This window comes from Scomber japonicus, chromosome 22 (genome assembly GCF_027409825.1).
Source record: "Scomber japonicus isolate fScoJap1 chromosome 22, fScoJap1.pri, whole genome shotgun sequence".
In the NCBI taxonomy this organism is placed as follows: Eukaryota; Metazoa; Chordata; class Actinopteri; order Scombriformes; family Scombridae; genus Scomber; species Scomber japonicus.
Genome location: NC_070599.1, coordinates 9226101 through 9245513, shown reverse-complemented (window position 1 = coordinate 9245513; position 19413 = coordinate 9226101). Strand labels below are relative to the sequence as shown.

At 39.7% G+C, this 19413-nt stretch overlaps 1 protein-coding gene across 1 annotated transcript in view; it reads right to left on the bottom strand.

The window, feature by feature from the left end:
- Positions 1-19413, bottom strand: part of dnah2 (dynein, axonemal, heavy chain 2) — a 61760-nt gene that overhangs the window by 20897 nt on the left and 21450 nt on the right. The window contains exons 31-62 of the mRNA XM_053343890.1: positions 19285-19377; positions 19052-19177; positions 18535-18645; positions 17844-18032; positions 17257-17360; positions 16562-16751; positions 16280-16460; positions 15959-16086; positions 14568-14720; positions 13741-13866; positions 12787-13005; positions 11793-11910; positions 11411-11547; positions 10690-10827; positions 10275-10433; positions 9921-10073; positions 9505-9596; positions 9149-9347; positions 7426-7650; positions 7067-7171; positions 5816-6004; positions 5390-5475; positions 5093-5223; positions 4762-4911; positions 3849-4016; positions 3343-3503; positions 2952-3091; positions 2032-2164; positions 1179-1318; positions 748-958; positions 493-609; positions 89-230 (exon numbers count right to left, since the gene is read on the bottom strand). Coding sequence (XP_053199865.1) covers positions 89-230; positions 493-609; positions 748-958; positions 1179-1318; positions 2032-2164; positions 2952-3091; positions 3343-3503; positions 3849-4016; positions 4762-4911; positions 5093-5223; positions 5390-5475; positions 5816-6004; positions 7067-7171; positions 7426-7650; positions 9149-9347; positions 9505-9596; positions 9921-10073; positions 10275-10433; positions 10690-10827; positions 11411-11547; positions 11793-11910; positions 12787-13005; positions 13741-13866; positions 14568-14720; positions 15959-16086; positions 16280-16460; positions 16562-16751; positions 17257-17360; positions 17844-18032; positions 18535-18645; positions 19052-19177; positions 19285-19377 — 4714 coding nt within the window. The remainder of the gene's footprint in view (positions 1-88; positions 231-492; positions 610-747; positions 959-1178; positions 1319-2031; positions 2165-2951; positions 3092-3342; positions 3504-3848; positions 4017-4761; positions 4912-5092; positions 5224-5389; positions 5476-5815; positions 6005-7066; positions 7172-7425; positions 7651-9148; positions 9348-9504; positions 9597-9920; positions 10074-10274; positions 10434-10689; positions 10828-11410; positions 11548-11792; positions 11911-12786; positions 13006-13740; positions 13867-14567; positions 14721-15958; positions 16087-16279; positions 16461-16561; positions 16752-17256; positions 17361-17843; positions 18033-18534; positions 18646-19051; positions 19178-19284; positions 19378-19413) is intronic.

The window sequence follows — 19413 nt, the reverse complement described above, 5'->3', positions numbered from 1 at the left end:
TCTGTTCTCTTGACTTTTCCCAATTAAAGGATTTTTCTGAGACTCTTTATTGTTCCTAAATTCTGCACTGCTTCTTGCTGTCTCTCACCCAGCTGTCTCTTGGCTTCTGCCCAGGTAGGCTCCTTGCCCAGAAGGGTCATGACAGCCTGCATCACTGTCTCCACCAGTGTTGGGGGACGGCCGTATGACTTGATCTCCGTCATGTCCTTCTTATTCAGAGACTCCAGAGCCTATGTGCAAATATAGAAAGGGTACAGAGAATGTGTGGATTTAGGAAGGCGGAGTGTAGTACTTTCTTTTTCTTCATTTAATTCAAATTTAGACGGACAGAAAGCACACACACACTAAAATGACAGGCTGCTTACATAGTCTGACTGCAGAGGAAAAGTAAGAAATTCATCAACTAGACATAATAATGAAAAAAGTGTGCATGTACAGTAAAGGACAAATAGACCTACAGACAGAGGGAAGCACAGCAGTGCATATATCTACCTTCATTGCTTCTTCTAGGGCAGGCAGGGCTTCATCCAGGTCTCTCTGTGCATTGTCAGCCATGGCCTTGCACTGTAGCTCCTCTGCACCAATCTTCTCACTGTTAGCGCTCACCGCCTCAAAACAAACACACAAATATAAATCAATAATCACATGAATGTAGACTACACAAACACCTTGATCAAACTGTTACTGTAATCTGATGAATAATTTGTGTACATGTAAACAGTATTTACTGTCCATAACAAGGCCTACCTTCTGTTGCTTGTCAGCCTCTATCTTCTGCTGTACAATGACAGACAGGTACTCGTGACACTGCTTCTGAAACTCAGCCACTTGCTTCTTGGCCTCCTCCAGCTCTACAGACATGGCTTCCACCTTCTCTCGTGTGTCACTGATCTTAAAAAGACCGTTACGCAGCTTGCTCACCTGCTCTCCCAACTCACTGCGTTTCTCTGCCAGCAGCCTGGATGGACACACACACACACAATCAAGTCAAGTCAATTTTATCTATATAGTTCAGTATCACAAATTTGCCTCAAGGGGCTTTTCAACATCTATACGTACACCGTCAATAAACATATAATTATTACTCCCAAGAGGATCCCTTTTTGTCCTTATTTACAGTATAGAAGTCTAAAATAAGCAAGAAGAAGAAGAGAAGGAGTAAATTTGAAGGTGCCTACTTTTTATATCCAGACACCAGCTCCAGGTAGTTGGTAGGTGTCACATAGTTATGTCTTTTTAGCTCCAACTTCATCCTTTCGGAGACCTGTGCAACTGACTGGTGTGTGGTCACAAAGATACTGGCCACTTTCGTCTGGATCTACAACGTCATAAACCACATGTAGAAATGTTCATATCTAATGAATCAAACCTGATGTTTTAAATCTGACACTCAATTAGAACCCAACTTCAGGAGTAAGATTATTCACCATTTATTCATTGATGTGCTAATTGTTAAGTGTGTAACAGACAGATTTTTTCATTTTATTTCAAGACTTTGCATTTTTTCATAAAGCAGATTTTATATCACAAGAGTTATCATGATATTAAACTTTGAAATGACATACTGCATTATATTATGGAACCTGAAGCTTTATTTCACAATTAAATTGACAATGAAGTCAATCCTTAAAACAAAGCTTCTTGAGTCATGTTCAGGTGTCTACTTTTATTCCAGATAGTCATCCTCTCCACTCTGTCTTCCCAAATGTAAGACTGGCTATACAATTTAAAGGGCTCTAAAGGTCATCATGTCAGAAAAAGGGCGAGGAGACTTAATTCATACTGAGGTGGAAAGCCGACAGATCATCTGCCATTATAGTTACAGTATAGAGTCCTGGTCTATGTGAAAAGTGCCCTGAGATAACTTCTGTTGTGATTTGGCGCAATATGAATAAACGTGACTTGACTTGATTTACTGATTTTTGGAGAGTAGGATCATGTGAAAATGAATCACAGTGCTAAACAAGCACGTATTTAACGGTGTGAAATGGAGAGCCCACACAATTGTGTGTGTCTGTTTGTATGTCTCACCCCCTCAGAGGAGCCCAGCTCCAGTTTGTCCAAGTACCTCTCAGCTACCTCCAGTAGGGCATCTTTGGGCCACTCACAGAACCAGTCAATGGTAGTACAGTTGACAAGTGCTGGGTACTGCAGGATGCGATTCCTGTTGGCAAACAACGATTTATACATTTTATTCAAGTGTAATTTGTGGATATAACAATCCCTATCATATGGTTGCAAATTATTGCAGGTGTATTTGGCAGCTGGTTAGAAACAAACAATCTAGGAAAACGATTAAGCCATTATGCATTATGGATATGGTTCAAAATCATTCAGTGAAATGCTGTTCTTTGCTCAAAAAGGCTGCCTTTTCAGAAAGGTTCCTTAAAATCAGTGTGTAAAGAACATTTGCATTAAGCAGCTTGACACAAAAGCTCCTCACAGACCCCTTTTGAAAGAAGCAAGGTATAGCAGAGTATGCCAGACGCCTACAGTGTGAATCAGTGAGTTTAGCTGGTTAATTGGTGTAGTAAGGCTCCCGTAGCTCTGGCAATGTGATATGGATCCTGCTAGCAGCTAGTGGTCAGAGGGCCAGGATAAATCATCATCCAGGGAATGATGATTAGCTCTGGGTAACGGTTCCTGTCAGCCCAATTAGCAGCATTATGTTTGACCACTACCTTGTGCCATTATTCACAACCAAGGCGTGAATGCTTGAGGGAGAAGAGGTGTTCTTTTGTGAGAGGAAATTTGTGTGTGACAGAGGTAAGAGAAAAACAACATAATCCCCAGCTCTTCAATGTGATTCATATTGTGCCACTTTTCTTCAGCCTGTGTGTATAAACAGAGGAGAGGAGTAAAAAGAGAAACAAAGGGCATGCAGGAACATATTGTGTACCAGGATATATTATTGGACACAGTGTGCTACAGGGAACACTGTCAGAATCTACCTGAAGGGCTCTCCCACTGGGCTCATGCAGAGAACTATGTGCAGGTTGTTCCTGACTCGCTCTATCAGGTAGCTGAATAAGGAGTCAGGAGTCTCCACCACATTGTCTTTCCTGGCACACTCTGAAAGGGCATTGCACACCTAGAGGTGGACAAACAACAGATACATGTAATATGAATTGGAAATTTTAACTAACTGGAGACATGTTTGCTATACCTGACCAATTATTTTCACCACTTTCGGGTTGAAAAATATATTATTTTAACACTACTGTGATACCTGTTTATTAAATAAGAGAAATTTGCAAGTATGCAAATAGACAAAAAAGATCCAGATTCTGGCAATAGACAGAGACAGTCAGGAGGCCAGAAAGATGTGACGGCAGTACAGACCTCAACAAACTCGTCCTGCTTGTAGAGGTTCGGCACCTCTCCAGAGCTCAGGATGTTGTTAATGTCCTCTAAGAAGGACTCGTCTACAATCTGGGTGTCATTGAACAGGAAGACTGTGGGCTTGTTGTCCACACCGGTCAAACGGTACAGCTTCTTGATGTCTGTAAGCAAGGATAGAAAAATCACTTATTTTGCCTCAGGTGTTATGCAGATGACTGCAGGGGGGATGAGAGAAACTGTCTGTAAATAGGCAAAGGTAACTCATCAAAAAACACATTTGGGTGAATCAGTTGGGAGCTAAACACCTTCATGTTTTACTCAGAACAATAAAGAATAATAAAATATATGAGTCACAATTGTCACCAATCTTGTTTAATTTCCACATTTCCTGTTCTTTGGTTCCACATTTCCTGTTTCTGTGTTTTCCAGACAATAAGGTTACATACTAAGTAGAAGGCTATGGTAGAAGTCATGCTTTTTCTTTGAAATATCAGTGAACAGCTCACCTTCTCTGAACTCCATCTTGCGGTACTGCTTGGTGACTTCCACTTGGAATACCTGATACTCACAGATGGAGGCAGCCATCTTAGACAGACTCTGTCTGCCTGAGCCACCAACACCAACCAGCAGCATATTGCCTCTAAGTTGACTGATCACACGCACAACACGGGTTACTGTGGAGGAAACAAAATTAATTAAATAACCAAATTCTTTATTTCTAATTCTAATTGCTCTGTATGAGATGATTTGCACAGCTAGCAAGAGTTTCTTACAAATATTTAGATGATCTGTTTTCATATAAGATGCTAATACATTGGTATATTGCATGTAACAGAATCTACATTCATACCATTCTATTAGCTCTCATTAGTGTACAATCTGCTCTACACAATGGAGCTTCAGTGTGCATAGAAATTCCAGCACAAATATACAAACCCACAGGACACACAGCCATGAACAAAGTAGTGTTGATTCATCTTGTTTCTATAGTAATGTAGTGCTATTGATTTGCAGTGGCATGTGGTAAAGAGGCACATTGACAGAAGTATGTAGAGAGCAGAGCCTGGTGCTGAGAAGCCTTCTCTTTTTCAACTACAGGGTGGCTTTCAGCCATGCCTCATGCTGTGTTTTTCAAAGGAGTTTTAAACTGGGTCTAAACCACAAAACTGGCAAACAGCGAATACAGAGCTGAAAGTACAGAATACAGCAGATGAGTATGTCTTATTATTATTATTGATTGAGGTAATGCACTAGATTGCCTGGACAGAATGGGATCGGTGGAACTGATGCTGTGGGTCGATCCATCAGCGGAATTTACTGCACTGTGTACTGGGAGAGAGGTAGACACACAGCTGCCTGCTTTATTGCAAGTGTGTGTGTATGTTTGTGTGGGTATGTACAATGTGTTTTCGTACGCACTGTGTTCGATGGCATCACGGAAGAGCACCAGGCTCATGGGCACTACGCCAGGTGTCAAGTTGTAGTCTTCCAGGTGGGTCTCCATGAACTTCTTGAGACCCTTCATGTCCAGTAGGTCCTCATACACACTAGACTCACTCAGGAAATCACCTGACACACACACCAAAATAAATACACATTAACACAGTCCTATTGTAATTATCTAATAATCAATTAGTCAACCAGTTTACTGACACTTAATGACAGTTCATCACTTAATCATCTTTTCTGTTAGATCATTTTTGCACTCTGATATTAGTGTGTATGTGTGTGTGCTCTGTAATAGATGTACCAAATATTGGAGGTTTTTTATTGGGGCAGATGTTGTGAAACGTGAGGTCGAAGAGTGAGCCCAGTTTCTCTGACAGCAAAGTAACAAAGGCCTCCATATCACTGTGATCTACAAGCCGGTCAGAGAACACCCTGAAATCAACAACAAAACAATAAATTTGCTGGATGACTGTGAGATGGTCAGAGATTTATTGAAACACAAGACAGCCATGCTAGCGGTTCTGTGAGGCTGTACTCACTATTTAGTTCAAAGCACTGCTGTGGCTAACATAAGAATGCTAACATGCTAACACCTTACCTGAAGCACTCATGGATCCACAGTCTAGTGATATTGTTTTTAGTATCATGAAAGTCTGGGTGAGCTCTTAGAAGACCCTGAAACACCTACAAGGGGTAGCAAATGAAAAAACAAATACATTTTAATGTGCAGATATGCAGATAAGTATTTCTATTGCAAGAGAAATTTGATCATACAATTCATGCCTACATTGTGTAACAAAACAGGTTAAATAAGCCTTCAGTTAATCTTGAAAAACTTGCTGTCTTGGTAGCCAGTGAAAATGGTTATACAGAATCACCAATGTTAGGCTTAGTATAGAGAGCACGGCTAGTTAAACTGTGTCAAATAGGCTCCAGTTGTATAGTCTTACATTTTTAGGTAGTTTATGTTTTTGTGTGCTGTGGGTATTGTTGTATAAATCGATATATATGTTCTTATGTGCACCTTGGAGATATCCCTGAGGTTGAAGAGGTAGTGTATCTTGGCTGGAGTAGGAAGAAAACGAGCTGTAACTGAATAATATAGTTCTAACGTGGCCTGAGTGAGAATTTCTCCAATGGGCTTCACGTCCTCCTTAAAACCATGTAGCTTCTGGTTGATCATGGTGCTGTAGATTCGTCTGATTTGGGAATCCTGCATACAGAGAGGACATTTCTGTTCAAGTTTGATAGATCTTATAAATTATACAGAGATGTCACAGATTTCTATGTTGTGCTTGTCAAGAAAAAGAAAGAAAAACAGCATAGGTTTTTTCTGAGAGTTGTAACAAAGAGGTAGTTCAAGTGTCAAGTGACTCAAGACACTTTCCAAAGCAAATTTATTTTGTACTTTTATGGCAGTGGCAAAATAGTGTAGAGAGGAAAAAGTGGAGACAGAGACATGAAAACAAATAAGGGGGATGAAAACAAGGAGCACGAAAGGAGAGAGCTAGGGACAAGTGGCAAAGGTAAAATGGACCAGGGGAAGTTGAAAGGAGCACAATAACCAGAGATGAAAGACTGCAAGAAAATTGAAAAACTGAAAAGAGACAAGAAGGAGAGGGAGTGAGCAAGCAAAAATAAATCATAATTAAAAAAACAAGACAAGAGGAAAAAATGAGAGGTGATGCAGGTGAGAAGAAAGTCAATGAGCAGAGGGAGAAGCATTTCCAGGCACTGGTGTTAGAAATTGTTGAAATTTGCAGTGGACATAATTAACAAAATGCAAGTAAATAACAACCTTGCCTTACTTTGATATACACAGAAATAGTTAGAGGAAAATAGAGAGACAGTGGGATTACTTTATTAACCCCAAAGAAATCACAGATTTAGAGCAGCAATTTAACATGAATCATAAAAATCATGACATACATAAAAAACAAATACAATTAAAGGCTGAATTATATACTATAACTAAGTAGCCTCACTCAAATATAAAAATAAATACACAACTACACTACACTGTGAAGAGGCTATGCTGTACTAGACTATATGTGCAGAGGTTCCAACAATGGGTTTAAGCCACCTCAAGTTAAATAGAATATAACCCCAAAACTACACAGTTTATAAAGCCTGTCTATCTTTGTTTCAGTATAAATGTATGTCTCTACATATACACATGAATGCAATGAGACATTTATTTCAAATGGATTCTATAGGCATATTCAATATATTTAATTACCCTTTAAATCTAGTTCTCAGGGTCAGAAGGACTTACATTGGGGAAGGTCATATTGATGAGATTGAATCGACTCTGTAGGCGACCAGAGATGTGAGTCCTCCCTCCACCAGGGGGGCCCATCGAAGCCAGCAAGAACATGCCCTAACAGTTCACACACACACACACACACACACACACACACACACACACACACACACACACACACACACACACACACACACACACACACACACACACACACACACACACACACACACACACCATTTATGTGTATTTGTGTATTTATATTTATATCATAAACATTTATAACATAAACATGTAATTACATATTATGTAAAAAAGAGAGATGATTAACCACACTCCCTCCCTCTACAGTACAGAATGTCCTCTCTCACTCTGACAAATTTAAGGGTCTGTTTCTGGCGGTCAAACCAGAAGCCATAGTCGATCCAGAGGCGCAGCAGCTCCAGTGGTGGCTGGGAGCCAAAGAGATCATGAGCCGGCATGTTGAGGTCATCCAGAAAGCAGAGCAGGTTCTTCCCACCCGCTGGCACAAACACACACTTGGTTCTCTTCTCTATGCGACTCTCCACAATGGCCTGGATGTTATTAGAGGTGGTCTGGAAAAGTCATGAATATATGGAGGGAGAGACAGAAACACAGAAAAACAAATATGGAATATTATGTTTCATTGTGTACCTTCAAAATGTTTATGTTAAGAAACAAGACAAACAATGTGACAATCCCCACTGAGAGTCATACTGTGAAAATATATGAAAAAAGTGTGTGCACAAATGTGTTGTTACATTTATTACAAGACAAACTGAATGTTAATGGAATACCTCTGTTTGGAGTACCATTGTCATTATGGGATAAAATTTTACATCCATTCCTAATAATATTCCTTTACAATTCTGTTACAATTTGGAAAGAAAGAAAATGGAAATTTATATATACAGTTTATATATACATGTGATATTGACACAATCTGCACAGGCACTAATGTTAATAAAAAATATTGAATCAATTAAGTGATAAATCATCTATTAAAATCAGTACTAATGCCATATGTGAATGCCTACTACCAGTATCAAAATTAATTCACTTGAAACAGGAATGAAATTGAGGTGGATGAGGGAAGAAAAAGAAAGGAGCACTTATGCCAAAATACGAGATATGAGACAGATGTATAAGAGAGAGGAAAGAAAAATGGCGGGGTGAGAGCTGCCAGATTAGAATGATTTATGCTCTGAGTAGTTGCCTGGGAAAGTTTAGCGGCAATGGTGATGGATGTGAAGGAGGAGGCTGTGGGGGTAGTGGTGACAGATGATGATGATGGTAAGGGTTGAGGGGGGTGATGAGCACCTCCATCATCCCTGGCACTCTAATAGCCCTTCATCAGAACTGTCCAGCGCTGGCGTGACTCAGCCTAATTGCGGCGCCTTAGAGCAACGCACTTTTACTCTAATTGTAGTGAAGCTGGAAGATGGAGGCTATTCAGAGCTGTCATGTGGTCAGATGGAAGCAGATGCTCTCTCTCACACTCGCAGTGATGCACACACATATCAGATCATGGTCACTTTTGGAGACATTACATAGACTTGTATTCATTTCCTAGAGATTTGCCCTATCTGTATCCATCAACACAACCCTAACCTTAGCCACTGACCCAAAAGTCAGCTTTTTCCCAAGTGGGTACAGGGCGATTGTCCCCAATTGGATAAACCGTCCCCATTTAACAGGTCATAAGTCTGCAATTTGTAGATAGATTATGGAGTAGAAATAACAAATAGACAACATGTTTAACTATTCGTTTATTAGATTGTCTATGCCCTTTACTCAATCCTCACCACTATGTGCCTTTATCCTACCTAAAGCTAACTCAAACACTAACATTATTGTGTATTGATTCAAACTACAGCCTTGACAAATTGAGTATCAGCCTAAACAATCTTTTTTTACAAAAATGTCAGATCTAGGATACAGAACTGGCGCACACACACGCACACACACGCACACACACACACACACACACACTCACACACACTCACACACACTCACACACACACACACACACACACACACACACACACACACACACACACACATAGCACCAACCTGTGAAGACATGCTGACAGTGAGGCCAGCCCACTTGGCGTTATCCAGGCCTTGCAGGACACTCTGGGCCACTGAGGTTTTACCAGTGCCCACTGGGCCAGTGAGCAGCACAGGGTACTGACCCAACACCAGAGCCTTGACCAGGAAGTTGTAGCGAACTGTGTCTACTGTAGGAACCATAATCTTGTAGAATGGAGCGCTGCAAGTTGAGAGCAGAGGTAGAGACATAGATGCATCTCATATGTTAGAGATAGGTTATATCATATATGATATGTTCAATTTTAACAGCGTAGTGACTTAACTGACAGACACTCACACATCCATGCATAACTAAGGTTATAAATCTGCTTACTTACTTGGCATTGTAGCGCCAGCCCTTGGGCAGTTTCTCTTCAAAAGAAGCCCAGGCTTTGTTCTTGGTGTCTACATAGTACTCGTACACCGTATCCTTAAAGTGTCCACAAAGGAAGAGTTGAATCCATTAAAAGTTCAGAGACAGCGTGTACAGTGTTATCTGTTATTAGTAATGTCTGTTTAAAATGCTAACATGAATCCATCTAAGCTTTTCAGTTTTAAAACCATCTACACATCACATTGATTGACATTGAGACTAACTTGAAACACAAAGACCTAAACAGAATGGCAGCTGTTGTTTTTGCAGGCTAACATGCTGTACAGTAAAAGTACACTAAAAACAGCCTAATGATGAGCCATTTGACTGACTTTGTATGTGGCATTAGTGTGCAAACAAGTATTATGCTCTACAGAAGACCTTGATAGGGAACGTGCCCTCGATCTCCCGCAGGAAGTTATCCATTTTCTTGCGTCCATCCTCATCGACAGAGGCACAGATAGACCAGATAAGGCTGAAGATGAACCACAGTTCAACCATCCGTTCAAAGTGTTCTGTGTCGGAAGTGTTCACCTGAAGAGACGAAGAGAGACAGAAAATTACATTGTTTTTCACACTGGGCTTCTGATGCCAAAGAGATAATGTCTGCCTTTGTTTTGGGATTTAGTATTAAGTCAGTTGCGCCAAATGCAATTTACTGTAGGGTCGACACTTAAGTGTTGCTAGAAAACAGGTGTCCATAGGAGGGATTACAAGGTGCTCTCCATGTCTCACCCCATTGCTGCGTGTAGCCAGAGAGTCATAGAGACGGCAGAGTGATGTGACTCCATTGAGTTCAGTGATGGGGATCAACTCCTTACAGTTGCTTTTCTTAAAGTTCAACGTGTTCTCCACATATTTCTCAAACAAACGCTTAAGATGGTCCGACTCAGCCTGTAGGGAGATGGAGCAATGTAGGGATCAACAGATGAACATGGAGGAAAGGGGGGTTGCAGGGAAAAGAGGCAAGAGCAAAATGGTTGTGTCATGTTCCTTTAATGAATTCGTTATAAAAGTCTACAATCTCCATCATCATCATGAAAAAAAAATATTTATACCAGCATGCATTTAAATAACTTTGCCATTTCTAAAGTTCCTTCTTACTTTTTACAGTTAAAATTGGCTGAACTATCACAAAAAGAATATGTACCTTTTGTCGTTTTTCGAGCCACGATTGAACAAAAGGCTTCCATCCCAGATCAGTGTAATCATTGTAGACCATCCCACAGCGAGACACAGTAGCTGGAGAGGCCATGGCCAGGTTCTCCACTTCAAACAGCAGAGACACCTATGAGAAAGAACTTAGCTCTAGTTGTTCTGTTGTGATCATTTCACATACAACAAATATTTAGACGTAGTTTTAGTTGATAGATTATTTATGTGGGACCACGCACCACATTACATAGCTACAGTTATATTACATTGTAATGTTACTATGTTCTCCATTTAAGAGAAGAGAGCAGCTGTTCCCCTCATACTGCTGAGATTAATTTCAAAGAAACGTATAATATTAAGCATGAAGTTATATTAGATATTTATTGTTAATATGTCTAAAGAGGAGAGTATTATATTCCAGCTTGTAAAGCACTAAAGCACCATCCATCAATAGTTAATTCACTTTCTACAGCCTTGTGAGACTGTCAGCTAAAAATATCAAACCACTTGGATGTTCTAGGATTCTCTCCATATTTAAGCTATAAATCTTTGTTTGGTATTTTGCTTTGTTGGATTTAAAAGACAGAAACATAAACAGCCCCAGTTTGTTACCTTTGGAAAACTTTTAGTTGGAGTCCAAAACAAAACAGCTTCATTGTATGTTTACTTTAACAAACCTTTTGCCATTTGGAAAGCGTTTCACGGTCCACACTCACCTGTTGAGGCATGGAGATTCTCTCTCCGTTGATGAGCGTGAGCACCTTGTTGTCATCCATGACAGAGTTCATACTCTCTATCCACAGTGTGTCAACAGGCCCATCAAACACAATCCACTTCTCATCTGGTTTCTCATCTAAAGAATAGAGAACAGAAGTGAGGTGTCACACGCAGTAAATCTTTATACCACAATTTACATTTTATAAAGTAAGATTTACTGCTTATGACGTTTTTTAAAGTGGAAAGTTGTTTTTGTTTTTTTTGTGAAATTGGAAAATGTAATAACTGAAATTAGCAGCTGAACTGGGTTTTAAAAATTGAATTGGTTACTGCCACCAGGATATGTGTGATGTTAGTGCTGTGTGTTTTTAGTGTCTGTACCTGCGCAGGCTGTTCTCATGAGGGCAGAGAGTACTCCATCACTCCATTCATTGGTGGAGAGGTCATTTTCACCATACAGCTCTCCCAGGCTCATTGATTTGGGGTTCAGAGGATATTCCTTTTGTGCCACAAGGTTCAAAGCAAGAATGATTGTAAGAACTAACATGAATAAATTGTAATGTTGTAAAAACTGATATATATGCTTTCAACTGGCAGCTCATAATTGTTGCAGACCATCTTGTTTGTCAGCTAAAAAGGACTAAATGTAATTCACAGTAGATTTTCCAGTCTTTTTTCAGATCTTCATGTTTCATCTATTGCAAGATTAGCTTTGGGAACTAGCTCAGTTTACATGTTAACACAGCTGCATTCCATGCATCCATCCTTCACTGTACTGTTACATTTTTATTTGATTTACAGAGGGTAATTCCTACATAATAATTGTTTGTTGGTGATGCTGGCACAAGAAGAAGAAAAAGACACAGACTGAAATAGATATGCAAAGTGCACTGAGCAAAAAAAAAGAAGAAGCAGGAGCCAGAGGCATAAGTATGAGGAAAGCTAGATGAAAAGAACAGAGAGAGAAATAAGAGGAAAAGAAGAGAGAGACGAAAGGAAATGGGGATAAACTAATAATAGGGCGATGGTATTGACTTGCACTTGGGTGGGAAGTGTACCCTAGATATCTGAGCACTAAAAGCAGGCACTAAGGAGAAAAAGTTGTTTTCACAACAAAATCATTGTTTACAATGTGTTCCTAAATACCATCATTTTTCCCTCATTTTCTATAAGAAAATTGCTGAAGATTTTTTGGATAAATTGCTCAATCTTGGAGCCAGATGTGGTTTAAAATTTTATTTTGCCCCTCAGAGTGTGAGCCCAAGATGTTCCTTTTGATTAAGGTAAGGTAAGGTAAGGTAAGGTGAGGTAACTTTATTTGTACCCGAAGGTAGAGCAGCACCAATAAATTACATTATTTTCCATGCACACTCACCTGGACAAGCTCATAGCCAGGCACTTCCTTGCGGTGCAGGGTAGTGAGGGCACTTTGCAGGACCTTCCAGGTGACTGTTTTGGCACTGCCTGTCTTGCCCACCAGCATGGAGGAGTGTCGTGAGTTTTTGGTCTCATAAAGTTGAATGATTTTGGTCAGGGTAAATGGAGTCACCTGCAAACCTCTCTGACGAAGCTCTGCCTCTATGGCCTCCTTCAACTGAAACAAAATGTCAGCAAAACACAGACAGACAGTCAGAGGTGGTGCAACCTTGAATGATACTGTAAATATATAGAACATTCTGATATATTGACCATGATGTGCCAGGGCCACATTTATGTTGATCTATTTTGGGTTTATGTATAATGTGCCTCAGGCTCTGCTTAGACTACTGTACAACCCATTCAATTTTCAAATCTTATTAGACGCTAGTTAAATGCTAATTTATTTATTTTTTTGTGGTGACATCTGTGACACTGATACTGACACAGTGTACTTACAGTAATAAAGATGAATTTATAAACACTGACATATCAAAAAAGTGTTGAGGTTCTACAAAGGTTATGGGAGGAAGCTGCAATAAAGCAAACCAAAGACAGTAGACTGTTAATGAAATGTATGAAGGATGACCACAGAGAAGGACATATGGGAGAATGATAGTGAACCAGACACACAGCCAGAAAGAGTTAAACCACACAAAGATGTCTCAGCTTGAAGGTGGGAATGAGTAACCAGTGGCGCCTGTCAGAGCAGATGACTGAGAATCTAGTAGCTAATAGTGAAGGAGCCCCCAGCCAAACTAATGACACCCTCAAAACTATGCAGTCCAAACTCCCACCAAGCCAATTTTCTCTGGCTGGGCCTTTGTCTAGACTGGGATGCAGGGTGTCTAAGTGTTGTGAAACCCTGATCAATCTAGTTTCAATACTACTAAGAGATGAATCATCTTCTTACCTTGCCATAGTCTATAACGGGTGTCTCCACAGCAGGGAACAAGTCCTGAGTGATCCCATTGAACAGTGGCAGGTCAGTAGAGGTCAGCTTAGCGATGTTCATGTCTTTCATTGCCATTAACAGGATCTGGGGACAGAGATACATAGTCACTCACAAGTTCACTTCACTATAGAAAAGTTTAGTTCACTTGAAAGGGAAGTAGTTAGTGCAGATACATCTATAGTGCATGATTTGGCAGCAGATTGATAGGACACAAAAAGAGAGATGACAGCACAGCTTGGGTTCACATTCCAGGCCTTGAAGTTATAGCAGCAGCCTGCCATTCCCATGCAAATGTGTCCTCGACCACTCAGTCATCAGGGCAGCCCCACAGAGAGAAAGATGACAGCAGCTTCTATGACTATGAAATGCCTGATAATGGGCTTTTCAAAAAGTGATGACATTTTTTGAGTAACAACTAACAAACAGTTTGTTTCTTGTCTTTGTTTGTGAATAAAGCTCAACCTAGCCACTGAAAGAATTGCCAGCACTGAAGACAATGACGTGATGGCCTGTTAAACGGGAGCTTGGCATGATGCAAAGTTTTGTCACAATGATAATTATCGTGTAAGAATAACATCAGTAGCAACAACCACAATATCATCAATACAATTATTATAATTATATTTCTTTGTTTGGAACTGGACATCAGGGCAGCATCTTGAGCTACTGAGGGTTTTAATGACCCTGTAGTGACAAGTCCTCAAACCTTTGTGTGTGTGTGTGTGTTTGTGTGTGTGTGTGTGTGTGTGTGGGAAAAAGACCAACAGAGAGATTGAGAGACCCACTTCTTCACCAGGAACATTAGGGCAAACACGGCGCTTCTTTCCAGCATAGCGGAGCAAAGAGGTGAGAGCACGCAGGCCAAAGTCATAGTGGTCCTGATGAGACAGCTGCTGCGCCACCAGGGAGTAGAGGGTGAACACCTTTTTAGCCAGGAGCTATGAAGGCAAAGAGGGAGACAGAGGTAGAGCGGTACAGAGTAGGATAAAGGTAGAGACAGCGAAGAATGAAATTAGGTAGATAAAGGAGGATGAAGGAGAAACATTAATATCAGCCTTGGATGAATATGATTAAAATTTGCAATTTACTCAGCATGCTGTAGGTGTGTATTTTCTTTTTTGGGTTGGTTGTGTATCTATATGTGTGTACATGCAGCATAAAAATGCTTTGCACAAGTTATATTAAAAAGAAGAACACTTTGGACATTTCTCATTTTTGTATACATATTGAATTCTTTTTGCAATTTATTCCATTTAAACTTCATCTAGTCTAGTCTTCACTTACATAATCAAGCTATGCACCATTTTTAAAAATACACTACAGATTAGATTTACAACCTTGCTTGGTCCAAGAAAGATTTTTGTTCAATAAATGTCCTTGTACAAATAGAAGAACACATATTAGTTAATGTAACACAAATGTTAAACTAATGCACACTAACTCTGTCTCCCAATAAACACACACACACACACACACACACAGACAGAGTGGCATGAAGCTGCAAGTGAGTCAGCACTAATCCTGTTTCATTACTGGCCCCAGAGACTGTGTCTGTGGTAATCATCACACTAGTTACACAAACTATTCTTCTCACACTCTGACCCGGCACCAATCTCCACTGGTCCACATCAGTTTGCGTGCACGTGAAGTATAATTATCTGCTGAAAGCCTTAATAAATAATGAAAAACCTCTGTAAGTCTGTAACTTTGACAGGAAAAACATAAGCAGGATATATTTAATTGAATTCATCAGATTGATTTGATGATACTGCATCTCTATCAGTGTGGAAGAACTCAATCTCATCTACTGATTGCCTGAGCTCTTCACATAAAAGAAGCTGGGACGTTTCATTAAGACTGTGATAATTCAACAAGATATACTTCAGAAATCAGAGCGCATTCAGAGCTGTGTACAGGGTAAAAATAGAACCCTGACAGAATCCATTAAACAGATGCAACTATACAGACAAAGCCTTAAAGCAGCTACAGTGAGGTTTCCTTTTATAGTTACATAGAGAAATAAAATATATTTACTTTGACACATTGTCTCTAATCTACAACATGACCAATTTTGGCTTACCAAGCCTATATCACTGCTGTTCAAAGTCTTCCTCTCAGCATCTTTCCTGCAGCCAAAATCTGTTCAGTTTTACTCTCTGTCTTTGAGTGGTTGTACCTTGCAATTGTTGAAGCCCTCTCCAAACAATATGATCTCAGCAATTAGAGTAGAGTCTGGCACTACCATGGAGATAGGTCTGAACATGGACTTGAGGTTGTCTGGAAGCTCAGTACGTCCAGCGTAACCTAGGGGAAAAAGGAGACAAAGGACACAATAGAGATGACAGATAGTAACTGCAAACACTGACAGAGCCATCAATTAATCCACTTCTCTTATGTTTGCTTGTATGCTCAACATGTACCAAATGTTAACACCACATATTAATATATAGTAACATAACATGGAATGTATGAATTTTGCTCATCTGTGTTGACCTACCAGGATTCATGGTGATAAAGATGCCACATGACCAGACCAGACGTATGTGCTGCCCGTCAAAATGGAACTTTGTTTGTCCAGCTGAGAGGGCAGACAGGATGGAGAGGATCTGCTGAGCCACTACTGACAACACCTCTATGTTGATACGGTTGAACTCATCAAAGCAGCCCCATGCTCCTGTCTGTTCAGGGTGGATACAATTAAATAGAGTGAAAAATAAGAAGAAACTAATAATATCACATCATTATAATGTTGACTACAGTCATCCATGTCTCTTCCTACCTGTGCCAAGCCAGAGTACATACGGCCCATGGATTTGTAGTCTAGTCCTTCAGAGCAGTTGACTACAATGACATACATCCCTAAAGCTTTGCCTAAGTCCTTCACTGTCTCTGTCTTCCCAGTACCAGCCGGGCCTTTGGGAGAGCCCCCACGATGCAGATGGAGTGCTGTGGTCAGAGTCATGTAACACCTGCACAGAGTCAAAAACCGACATTTACTCTATATTTCATTTGTGATATGTACAAATATATTAATTCAAATTAAAAAAATTAAATAAACCTAACTTTGAAAGAAAAAACAAGTTGTCATTTTATCTGCCTGCCACAGTACGCTTTTTATCTTTTTTATGCTGTATTATGAACATGTGAGATGCTCTGAATGTGACCTAATATATATATGATGTCATCACTAATCTATCCTTTGTTACATCTTGTTTACATAAAAACTAGCAGTAATCCTTTAACTATGAATGCACAAATAGCCAAAGTGTGATGTAGTGCTTGCACTAACAGTGCTAATGGTAGCTTCTGTCTGCTCTGATGTAATTTACTAAATAGCTGATAGTCTGATAATCAATAGTGACATTATAAAGATGAATATAACACCAATGTAAATTACTGTGATTAATTAATTAGCTGATATATTATTATATATTGTTAGTAGGTGCATTGATTGACTGAATGACTGATTGTGACCTGTCAGTAAGCGGAGTGATGACGAGCCGTCCAGAATTGCCCAGATACTCATAGCCATACTTGAAACGTGTGTTGGTCTGTCGAATTATGCAATCATCCACATCCTGTTGGGAGAACAAACACAAAAACAGAGGAATCGACAAGATAGGTGGATGTTTTCTTGGTTTTAATTAATTTCAGCTCAAAGTAATTGATTTCTTGCTACTGTTAGACAGGCCAGCCAACAAATGAATGGAAGAAAGAAAGGCTGATAATATGGGAAAAATGTGAAGCAGAGAAAAAGTGTATGTGCTGCAGTGTTTGTTTTACTGCCACAAACTACTGATTAATTAAAAGCTACTTATCTACACCTCCACCTGTTCCATTAAACTATTGCTTTCAGCTTTTCTTTTCTTTTTTTTTCGTATAGACTTCAGAGTATATTTCTTGAAATAGCAGGATGGAAAAACTCTTAAGCATGCAAAAACCAAAAACCACAGGAGAAATGTTTCTGAAATCATAGCTTGATAGAAGAGATCCTATCAGCTCTGTTTTTCCACCACATTCTACCCGGTCTCTTGTTCTTACTGGGCTCTCTCAACGCATACCTTCTCCCAGTATAGTCGTAGCTGGCACAGCCACTCAAAGGCATTGACGTCATTGCAGCCTGCCTTGGCCAGCTTGTCAATGACGTCCCGAGCATGAACCTCCACTGTGACCAGAGCTACAATCTTCAGACGTAGGACTTTGGACAGGTTGCCACGGATAATCTCTGAATAGGTGTTAAGCATGGACACCTGAGAGAAAAAGACAGTTACAGAAAAGGTTCAAGAGCTTAGCGGAAGCCTTTTGTTTCTTAACATCATTATGTCGCTGCCCACTGTGCTGAAAAAAGCTGATAAACAAATTTTAACATAACAGTACCAGTCAAATGTTTGGACACACCTTCCCATTCACATCAATGAGAAAGTGTGTCCAAACTTTTGACTGGTACTGTACATCATATCCAAAAAGCATTAAATAAATACTGTCAGCTACTATCTGAAACTGATGACACAAGCTTACAAACTTAAAGTCATCACACTTGCTGTATTTTATGTGATGTGTTTGTGTAGATTACAGGATGAAAGTAAGTATGATAAAGAAAACATTCAAGTAGCCTTGAAAAATGAAATGTTTTGATGGAGACGTACTAGTGTGTTAACAAATCATAATCACTCAAAAAATATCTATATAAAGACAATATCACACACGTTTCAGAAGAGAAAGAAGCAATAATATCAGTAAAACCAGTAAAACCTGTTTCTTCTTAATGGATTTAAGGGAAGACTTGTCAGCTCTCTCTTTGCTGGTTATGAGAGCGTGAGTGACGTCAGTAGTCCACTGGATCTGACTGGCTGTGATCAGCATCTGAAAAAAGAAGAGTACACAAAAGAAAGGGAATCCTTCCATTTAAAGAACCTGTTTCAATTTTATTTTAATGTAATGACACATTTATTAACTCCATAAGCATGAGAGGATTCTATAAATTTAATGTTAGGGAATATAGACTTAAAGCAAGGTCTTACTTTAAATATTTAGTGACATGGATTCAATTTAAAGAAACATCTGGGGAAAAGGAGCATTACACACACTAGGTATATCACACTGGTTTTCAAATTGTTAAATATATTTGTACTGTTTTAAAATGAAGCTTATTTTTATGACTGACAGAGACAGTAAATCAAGAGCATGTTACAGCTTCAGGGTCAGTCAGTCAATCAGAATGTCAGATTGATAGGTCAAAATCAGGATTAGTGCGTAAAGACAAATATACCTGTCCAGGCCATTCTTTGACCCATTTGTCTCTGTGTGCTGTCATCCTCTTCAGAGCAGAAAGGCAGTCATTCAGACGATCCTTCAGTGTAAGACGCATGGCCCGCTCAATATCACACAGCCACAGCTACATGCACACACAACAAAAAGGTACTCATATTATCCACCATGACTTTCATTATATCACTAGAACTGTCATCATAACCACAATCATAAGCATCATTGCTACTGTACCTCCACAGGTTTGTCCAGTTGCACTGGACGGAGGAACTTAACAAACTCCCCATCAGCAGAGTACATCCCCATAGCATCTGGCTTAACGGCAATCTATGGAAGACATAAACGCACAGTGGCATCTCTCTG